The sequence below is a fragment of the Fringilla coelebs genome (assembly GCF_963513975.1).
Source record: "Fringilla coelebs genome assembly, chromosome: 15".
Taxonomy (NCBI): Eukaryota; Metazoa; Chordata; class Aves; order Passeriformes; family Fringillidae; genus Fringilla; species Fringilla coelebs.
In genome coordinates, this window is record NC_140041.1 from 16940580 (window position 1) to 16951147 (window position 10568).

The 10568-nt window shown below is 51.1% G+C and overlaps 1 protein-coding gene across 2 annotated transcripts; it reads left to right on the top strand.

Annotated features, from left to right (window-relative positions):
• Nucleotides 1-7095: 7095 nt before the first annotated feature.
• DUSP1 (dual specificity phosphatase 1) lies at nt 7096-10257 on the top strand. 2 transcript variants are annotated; one of them, XM_084215831.1, is made up of 4 exons: nt 7096-7560; nt 7666-7814; nt 7924-8143; nt 8647-10234. In XM_084215831.1, the coding sequence occupies exons 1-4, from the start codon at nt 7191-7193 to the stop codon at nt 9015-9017; spliced, it is 1110 nt and encodes a 369-aa protein (XP_084071957.1). In that variant the 5' UTR covers nt 7096-7190; the 3' UTR covers nt 9018-10234. The 2 variants fall into 2 exon arrangements, with proteins under 2 accessions (XP_084071957.1, XP_084071956.1); XM_084215830.1 differs by having other exon boundaries at nt 7096-7814; nt 8647-10257.
• The last annotated feature ends 311 nt before the right edge of the window (nt 10258-10568 follow it).

Sequence of the window (10568 nt, forward strand, 5' to 3'; positions counted from 1 at the left end):
TGTCCACACATGTGGCCACCCTCAGGAGAAACATCCCATCTTTGGGCAAATTCATTTGAGCCAATGCTGCTGTGTGACCTCACTCCTCATCCATCCCCAGCAAGAAACATTTTGTCCAGCACTTCAGAGGACAGCACGAACCTGGGCTCACCTGGAGCTTTCACAGCAAGGCCGTGACATCAGCTCAGCCTGCGTTTGATCAAGTGGCCCATGAGCAACGTGGGAGGGTCAGGAGTGGCCGTGACAAGGCATTTCAGGGACAAAGGAAGGGATCAGCAGGTCCCTCTCCTGGATCTCACGCCCTGTCCCCCTCGAGTGGCAGGGAGGTGACTCACCCTGCCCTGGTGTGCTCCTGGAAACAACATTGCGGGCCAAAGTTTGGCTTTTTCCACAGCCTCAAGGTTTTCATGTCCCAAAGAGCCGAGTGTTCTTCTCCCCTATGAGTAATGCTGTGTTTTCACTGACCACTGTTACACACTCATCACCTCCCTCCATCACATGAGGGAACCGTGTCATTTTGCAAACATTGTCACGAACTGCAGGGCACAGAATGAATAAGCAGCTCTGCATTTACTGACACTGGGGGGTTTCTGAACAGTTATGGTTTAAACACCACGACTGGTTATAAACACCTGGGAAGCTTGGACTAAAAAAGCACAGGAAGGTTGGAAGGCTAAAAAGGCACAGAAAAAGGAGCAAGAGTAACAAAGGGAGCATGTGCAGTGTAATATCCACTGGAATGTCTTTGTGCCTTGCTTTCCCTACGAGTTTCTTTACTTTTTGACGTGCTCTCGTGAAGGGTCACTCTTGGGTCCCCAAACAGAGTTACTCCACAGTCCAGGAATGCAGGAATTGTGGGTTTTGGTAACAGAAACCTCACTTTATTTTTTAAAAAGGCAAAGTTTAAAAGGCGACGTTTCCAGTTGCCTTTGCTGTTACATCCTCCCTTTCTGTCCCCTTTTAATGCCATTAGATGTGGGACAAATTTAGACCAGGAGGGTGGCAGGAGTGGCAGAGATGAGCAGTGGAAGTACAGCAGGAGGATCTCCCTTGATTCCTGCACTTAGCACAGCACTTCAGGAAGAGACAGAAATGCCTTTCCATCATTTCTGCAGCTTTCAGCCCTGAAAGTCCTGTATTACCCCAAGCTGCCTTTATCCACCTAAAGATATTTGTGAGCTGGGAGAAGTTGTTATGTGTGAACATGAAATTGTTTCCCACAGCAGCTGCCCACACTGGCTTTACAGACCCTTCCCTGGTGGAAGCTGCAACGAGTGGAGAACAAGTTTGTGGTGGCTCCAGGACAGGGAAAAGATGCCAAACTCCAGCTCTACCCCTTCCAGCTCTGTTCTGTCCTAGTGGGCAGAGTAATCCCAGGCTCAGCGTCAGCCCCTCGTGTGCCACGTCCGTTTATGAAGCCTTCACCTGGCTGGAAAGATAACAAGAACAGAGGAACAAATGGCAGTGCCTCAGCAGCTCTTATCTCAATCTTTATGAGAATGGATGGTTCTGGGAATCTGGAGCTCTTACAGAGTCACTGCGCCCACAAAACGCTGACATCACCTGACAGGCAATAAACCCGAGGCTCATGTTTCTGGGGAGGAGAACACGCCTCTCCCCGCTCCTTGGTGTGAGCTACGTCATTTGTTTTCTATTCAAATTCAGCCTCCTCCCACGGAAGCCTTGCCTTGCCCTACCAGCCATCAAGAGATGTTACTGAGAAAATACCCGTCCCAGCAATAGGAAGAATAATTTCCCATAAGTATATTTTATTGTGTATCTAATGCCTTTCATCTTGAAGTATGAGAACTTTACAAATACAGCGATTTTATTGAATAAATACCCTTATGCCTAGTGCAAGGCATGATTCATAGCAGATTAATAGAGGCAATTAAATGTAAGATTAAATTGCCTAAACCATTTGCCCTACTAAGCTGATCCCAGAGCTGTGAAGTGTATCAGTGCCACTAATTCCCAGAGATTTTCCTTTGCAGGCAGGTATTTAAGGATTTTGAATATCAAATCCAGGTATCCCAGGCTGGCTCTGTAATGCCTGTAATCATGTTAAAACACAGCACTAAGCAACTTGCCCCAGGCAGCTCTGTGAGTCACTGAGGAGAAAGCAGAACTTCTGCCTTGCAGGAGCTGCTCCAGCAGAGTGGAGCCTTGCAGAATGGGGATGGGGCACTGTCCCCGCTGCAGGTCCTGGGTTCAGGCTGTGACAAGGTTTGGTGGCTGCTGGGACAGGGGAACACACGGGTCCAGGGTCTGGCTGCTGGCAGAGCTGCTGGCCAAGCCCAGTTGCAGCTCTGGGAGTCTCCTGTTTTGGAGTGTTTGGAGCTCTGCCTGCAGCATCAGGAAGAGATGGGAGCTCCCAGCAGGTTGTGGTGAGGAGCCCGGAGTCCAGGCAGTGCCCACTGTGGTTCTCTCTGTGCAGGACTGGCACCCACTGCTGCCAGCCCTGGCTGTGCCAGCCCCTGGGAGCAGCCAGCAGAGCAGGGAGCTGAGATTTCCCCAGCAGGGCTGGGAGAAGGGGGTTTTCCACAGCCACCAAAGTCCATCAGGGTCCAGATGTGTCCCCAGCTGAAATATCCAAGCTCTGACACCAACTCTTTTCACTTGTGGCTCACAGAAATAAATGTACCAGGTTTTCCAGGCAGGTTCTCCAGGAGAGACCTCAACCCAGAGCTGCTTTTCATGCTGTTAGGACTTATCCTACTGCCACCTATTCCCCCTTCTCATCAGCTCTGAGAAGGATTTGAGGCAGTCTGAGCTCGGCCAAACCCCAGCCAAAGGGTTAACTCTTGGGATTTAAATGCATAAAAAAATAATGTTTTCATTGTATGTGAGTCATCAGTAATTCTATATTGTTTGTGTTCTCTTTACTGTGACCTTTCATCTCTGAATCCTTTTTTTGTTTCCCTTTCTTTCTCTTTCTTTCTCTCCATCGGTCATTCCCTCCTTCCTTGCTCGCTTGCTTCCTTCTTTTTATTTCTCTCTCCCCCTATGTATCTTTCCATTCTTTTTCCTTCTGTTTCTTATGATTCTGTGTCTCTGTAAAATCTGTCCAAATATTTACAAAAGGAAATGCTGGGTTGTGAAACTGAATTCAGAGAAAATGTTACACATGCAGAAGAAATGCATCCAGCAGGGTTTCCAAATGTTCCCACATGCATTTTTGTCCCGTGTCTCAAGTGTTGGGGCTCGATACTCCGTACCTTTACTCAGGCAAAACTCACACTGAAAAGGCAGCGAGATCCAGGCTGGGGTCTGTTCCAGAGGTGCTGTAATTCTGGACTGGTTCCATTTGATTCTGGCCATGGGTGACTGGTTAAAAAGCCTGAATAACCAGTGGGACTGGGTGAGTGCTTTGTGCAATGGGCCCGTTCCGGGCCAGGGGCTGTTGTCACTTGTCACCAGGCTGGGACAAGCTGGCATCGCTGTCAGGCACAGCAGAAGCTCTCTGCAGCTCTGAAATCTCCAAAAAACGTCGGCCAGGCTCCGCCAGGAGACCCCTGGTCCCTGGAGGAGCCAGGACAGGTCTCAACTCCTGCTGAGACCAGAAAAACCCACACTCAGCTGTGCCATCACCCATGAAGTCATTTTCCCAAGAAGTCCTTGATGCTCTCATGTCCTCATGTCCTCATGTCCTCGGACATGTTCTGGCAGAGGAACAGGGAACTGTTTAAGCCCCGGGGATAATGGGAGTGGGTCCCATCTGCTGACAGAAAAGCGTCACCTCCCACCCCCACACTCCGTGCTCATGTTTCTATTCTTGCCCTCACAAAGGCACCGCGGCCCCGGCGCACACAGGGATTGTTTTGGAGGAAGGGGTTAATTTTGTATTTCCTGGCTTTTGTTAGGGCAGGAAAATGAACCCTTTAGCAAGTCGTTCAAGGCGGTGTGAGCTTCTGAACGCCACTTCAGGACTGTTTTGTATTCTGCTTTCTTGCATTCTTACGGGCAGGTTTATTTAAGAAAAGAAAACCAAAATAAAGCAAGGAAATAGCCAGCCCAGGATTGTGAGTGATTAAGTACACACTGCCACATGTGATGAATTTTTTTCTTCCTGATTTACACCGGGTATAAACAAGAGCGGATTCCAAAGCCTCGCAGTTACATAAGTGCATCGAAAAGCAATTATCATTGTTGTGGAGATGAATTCCCTTTGTGCAAAGGCCTCCGTGGGGTGTCATCCCTGCCCTGGCTCAGAGCAGCCAAGGTACCTGGCCCAAGCCCTGGCTCATATTCAGTATTTGTGTGGTGCTGGTTAACATCATGATGAGGAACGTGGATGTCAGTGAGAGCACGCTGTCCCTTGTCCAGGCAGGTGGCAGGCCTGGAAATTTCTTTGAGCTGGAGAAAAATTAAAGATGCCAGACTGGGGGGAAAAAAAAATTTCTCTGTTTTTTATATTTGTGGGACACTGAGAAGGGTTTAGGACAAGGAGAGGAAAGCCTGTCGGTGGCACAGGGATACCTGTGAGCCAGACATGGGGTGGAGTGAATGCTCTTTATTCCCTCCCAGCCCAAACCATGCTGTGATTTCATTGTTCTAAGGATGCCCCCAGTTCCTAATCCCACAGGGGTGTTCCACTGTGGCTGCACAGACCCTTTGCCTCTCCCGTGCCCAGGAGATGCCTTAAATCACTCCCTTAAATCCCTTGTTAAATCACACTCCAAAGGAGCAAATGAAGCAATTCCTGGGTACAGACCCACAAAAAGCTCTGTGTCCATTTCCTCCAGGAAAGATGATGAGCACAGCCCTGTCTTGTGGCCATCTGTCGTGCTGGCTTGTGCTGCAAGAAGTTGGCAAGGAATCCATCACAGAGAATTCCTGCTGTTCATCTCCTCAGAAGGATCTGGGCAGGCTGGTGTGGGCCAGGTGATGTGCAAGGTCCCCAGAGCTTGGTGTCACGGCGGTGTCACATCTTTTGAGGTGCACATCCAGGGAGGACAGCCGGGGCTGGTGCCACATCCCCTGTGGTGGGATGTGTGTCACCTGCCCAGCTGGTGGGTCCCGAGGGTCCCTGGGCCAGTGGGGGCTGCTGTGGTGGACAGGAGTCATTTCCCAGCACCCAAGTGTGTGAGTGTTCCTGCCATAATCTGCTTCCAGCCCGCTGCTGAAAGAACAACAATAAATAAATGGAATGAAAAGTGCAATCCTGTGTTTATTTTAAAGGAACGTGTTGAAATAACAGATTCACTTTGAGGCTGCAGTTCTGGCAGAAAAAGCCAGTGCTCAGCAGAGCAGAGACAATCCTGTGGGTGAGCCAGAGCTGGCACTCACCCACCTGTGCCCTTGTCCATCCCCCTCCTCCTGGACCCCTTTGGGATCCTGGAAAACCCTGGAGATCTCAGCTGGACACTGAGCCCAGCTGGGCTGGGGTGGTCAAAGCCTGGGGGACACTGGGGGAGACAGAAAATGTGAGGAGGGATGGGGGAGAGACAGAAAATGTGAGGAGGGATGGAAGGGAGACAGAAAATGTGAGGAGGGATGGAAGGGAGACAGAAAATGTGAGGAGGGATGGGGGGGAGACAGAAAATGTGAGAAGGGATGGGGGGGAGCCTGGTGGGGCAGGAGGAGCCCTGGGGTGAGGGGTGGAGGGTGCAGAGGTCTCGTCCCAAAGGAGCAGCGGGAAGGGGGAAGTGAAAACACAAAACTGCAGAGTGGGGCAAGGAAAGAGCAGCTGGGAGCAGCAGGGCAGAGCAGGGGGAAGAGGGATTGCTGGGGGAAGGGGCTGGGGTGGGACGGGGCGATGGGCAGAGAGGGCTGGAGAGGGGACACTCGGAGCAGCGGGGAAGTGGCAGCAGCGCTGACTGGAAGCCCTGAGTAAGAAACACCCGAGTGGGCTCTGTGGAAGCCAGCCACGGGAAATAAAAGAGAAAACTTTTGGGAAGTGCTGATGCACTGAAGAGGGGAAAAAAAAAGAGAGCTTCCACCAGAGCCCTGCCGGTTACTGGGCAGCCCCCACCCCTGCGGGGATCTCAGTCGGGAAAAATGAATCCATGAAGCATGATGGGAACGACTCTCAAATATGTGTTTACATTATAAATATATACACAAATGTATGTGTACACACAGATATTTATGTGTGGGTTTGTCTGTACATGTAGCTATGCCTATGCATGAATACAAATATATGGATGTGTATGCCTTTATACATATATTTTAGGAGAATAATCACACCCTCATCCAAAGCTCGACATCCCCACGCTGCTGCTGCTCCTTGAATTCTGTGGGAAAGGAGGGAGCAGCCAGTGCTGCAGCAGAATCCCCCTCCTCTGCTATATGTGTGTGTATATGTATATATATGTGTGTGTATGTGTGTATGTGCATACACATATATATACACACCCCCATACAGACACATATACACACTTATACATGCACACAGGTGTATATGTATACATATTTATAAATATATACAGAGATATATACACATATTTATAAATATATAGCCACACATATTCACAAACATACATAGACATAGGCATACATACACACACCTAAACACATGTACATATATAAAAAAGCACACATATCTACGTGAATGTGTGTATATATATGAATATATACTTATATTTATATATATGATATTTCTGTATATTTATTTGATATATTTTTACATTTTATATATTAATATATTTATATATATTATGTGGTTTTATATATTTACATATATTTTAAATATATTTACATATATATTTTAATATATTTTGATGTATATTTGTATCGGAGGGGTGTGTGCACACGTCTGTGCGTGTGCCCGTGTGCCCACGCACGTTCAGGTGTGTGTGTACAGATGTGTACAGGTGTGTACAGATGTGTACAGGTGTGTACAGGTGTGTACAGGTGTGCAATGGGGGGCACACACCCCTGTGCGCGCCCCCGCGCCCGCGCGCTCCCCGGCCGCCCCGCGGAGGATGACGTCACGCCGGCGGGGCCGGGCGCGCCCGCGCTGGCGCGCGGCCAGGGTGACGTCACCCGTGCCGGCGGGCCGCCCCGCCCCCCCGCGGCACCACGTGACGCGGCCCCATTGAGAAAACGCCGTCGCGGCGGCGCGGCCCCGATATAAGCGCGGGAGCGGCCGAGCGCGGCCGGGACACCGGGACACTCGGGGACAGCGGCACCTCTGCCACACCGCCCTGCCCTTCCTCCCTTCCGTTCACCCAACCATTCGCCCGGCCATGGTGAACCTGCGGGTGTGCGCGCTGGAGTGCGAGGCGCTGCGGGCGCTGCTGCAGGAGCGCGGCGCGCAGTGTCTCGTCCTCGACTGCCGCTCCTTCTTCTCCTTCAACGCCGCGCACATCCGCGGCTCCTGCAACGTCCGCCTGAGCACCATCGTGCGGCGCCGCGCCAAGGGCGCCCTGGCTCTGGAGCACGTCGTGCCCAACGAGGAGCTCCGCGCCCGCCTGCGCCAGGGGCTCTTCCACACCGTGGTGCTGCTGGACGAGCGCAGCGCCGACCTGGAAGTGCCCAAGCGCGACAGCACCATGCTGCTGGCGCTCGGCACCCTCTGCAGGGAGGCCCGCGGCGCCCGCATCTGCTTCCTCAAGGGTGAGTGGCGCCGGAGGGGACGGCAGGGCCGGCGCGGGTGGCCCCGCTCGCCCCCCGGCCGCCCGGCGCTCACCCCGCGCCCCTCTCTCCGCTCTGCCCCCGCAGGAGGTTACGAAGCCTTCGCGTCCGCCTGCTCCGAGCTCTGCACCAAGCCGGCCGCCCCCGCCGGGCTCAGCCTGCCCCTGAGCGCCAGCCCCGCGCCCGGCAGCGCCGACTCGGGCTGCAGCTCCTGCGGGACCCCGCTCTACGACCAGGTGAGCGCCGGGGGGCGGGCGGGGCGGCGCCGGGACGGGAGCGCAGCGGAGCGGGCGCTGCCGCCGAGCACCGGCCGGGGCTGACCGCCGCCGTTCTTTCTGTTCGCAGGGCGGGCCCGTGGAAATCCTGCCGTTCCTGTACTTGGGAAGCGCCTATCACGCCTCCCGCAAGGACATGCTGGACGCTTTGGGGATCACGGCGCTGATCAATGTCTCGGCCAACTGCCCCAACCACTTCGAGGGGCACTACCAGTATAAAAGCATCCCCGTGGAGGACAACCACAAGGCGGATATCAGCTCGTGGTTCAACGAGGCGATCGATTTCATCGGTAAATGGGCTCTTTTTGCAATCCGCGCTTTTTCTGGGTTAATGTCCCCTGGGAAGTGATTCTTGGCACGCTTTTTTCCGCGGTAAAAGCTCTGTTTGAGATTGGGGAATAACATTCCACTGGGAAGATAAACTCGGGGAACATTTCCATTAGTTTAATTCTATTCACAGGCATAATCTTAGCTTCTTAAAGCTGTTTGAAATCTTGATTCAAGAGGCGCTGGTCTTGCAGAAAAGAGTGAATTTAAGCGGATCAGTATTAAAGTAATCTTGCGAGACTGCTAAAGTGACCTGGAGGAGCTATTAGTATAATTGGAATTGGAGCCCAGAGTGAAAATAGCTGCTTTCCTCGGGACAAAGACTCCCTTTGTCTCAAAAGCTCCGGGTGCACCTATTAGGCTAAGGAAGGGATGGATTAAAGAAATGTAAAACAGCAGTCTGTGCTTTTCCCACCTCTGGAAGCAGTGAGACTTGTTTGCTAACTGTGTGCTTTGATTCTTTCAGACTCGGTGAAGAACGAGGGAGGAAGGGTCTTTGTGCACTGCCAGGCTGGCATTTCCCGCTCAGCCACCATCTGCCTTGCTTATCTCATGAGGACCAACAGAGTCAAACTGGACGAAGCCTTCGAGTTTGTCAAGCAGAGGAGAAGCATCATCTCCCCAAATTTCAGCTTCATGGGGCAGCTGCTTCAGTTTGAGTCGCAGGTCCTGGCCCCCAACTGCTCAGCGGAGGCCGGGAGCCCCGCGATGTCAGTGCTGGACAGAGGGGCATCCACCACCACCGTCTTCAACTTCCCCGTCTCCATCCCCGTCCACACCACCTCCAGCGCTCTAAACTACCTTCAGAGCCCCATCACTACTTCCCCAAGCTGCTGAGAAGGCAGGTGAAGAACGTGGCCAGGACTCAGCCTTGCTGTCTCAAGTGCAATAAGGACAGGGACAGTGTCACTCGTGTTTTGTGGGGAGTCGCCGGCGTGTCCCAGAAAGGTGTCAGTGGCGAGGAGCTCACCCCGTGCCAGAGAAACCAGGTGTTTCTGACTGCTCAAGCAAATGTCTGGATGGCTGCACAGAGATCAAAGGACATTGGCTCTTCCTGAGCTGTCCCTCCTTGTCTTCTGTCTGTCCCAAGCCTGCTCCATGTTTAGTAGCATGCTCACCAGTATTCCCATTCCTGGACACTTTGAGCAACACTGATGCTGTCCCCTTTTATATGACAGTTCTATTTATTTATTTTTACATTAGTGCATTGTTCTTGGGTTTTTTTTGTTTTTTTTCCTTCACAAACGTAAAGTTTCAGTTCTAGAGAAACCAAATACCTCAGTATTTTTTGGTACAATAATCCTTTGTGTGTATATCTGTCAGCTCTTCTTGTTTCCCAAGCACTGACATGAAAGCACCAGGCGAGTGCTTTTTTTTTTGAGTTGCCAAGGGTTGTATGTTTGCTGATTTATTTATGATGTGAAATAATATATTTCTTCTTATGAAGACATAGTTTTGTTACATGATTATAACTTTTTTTATACCAAACGGAATAAATTATGATATTTCTATTCATCTGGATTATATAATCTTTAAAATACTGCATTTCACAGTCCCAAAACTCATGTGAAGCTCCAGGGTGTAGAGCTGTAATTTTCAACTCTTCTGGCCCCGGGTCTTGACTAAGAAAAATGGGTTTAAGCACCATAATTGACTAGAAACTACTGCAGGTTCTTAACCTGAGCTTTTCTTTGTCCCCATGTAATTGTGTGCAGTGGCAGGGAGCCAGGGCTGGCTTCTCAGCTGGGAGTGGATTTGGCTGCCCTGATGGCTGTAACAGTTAGAACCAGCTGAGACTTGGGCACTGGGCTACACTGAATTCAAAATAGTTCTTCTCCTAAGAAGGAGAATAGGCTTCCTTATTCCTTGTTTACTTCTAATGCTTGAAAGGTTAAGTCTAAAAATTAACCTGTTAGTAACAGATCTCTAAGGCTTGGCACAAACTCTCAGTGTTTTTCTTTTTCTGTCCCACCTCCTTAAATCCTTTTTGCAGCTCAAACTGCCCCTGATGCCTGGGGTGAGGTATTTGGCTGGCTGGGCTATCTCTGTAAATAAATCAGGGCATGACAAGGGATCAGGTAACCAGCAACTCGCCTATTTTCTGACCCAGACCCAAATAAATTCTTTCCTGCTAGAGATGATCACTAGAGTGACTTGGATCTGGTGTTTCTGTTGAGGCTATGAGGAAAGTTGATGTAGCACAGCCAAAGCCAGGCAGGGGAGCTCCAGCAGCATCTCTGGGCAGGAGCAGGATGATGGGCAGCAAAGGGTTCCTGGGACAGATCTGCACCTCTCATGGGCTCTGTGGGGCAGGACAGCATCCCTGCTGTGACATCCCCTTGCCAGGGAAGCTGTGGGGTGCAGCTGGAGGCTTGATTTCCCAGTGCT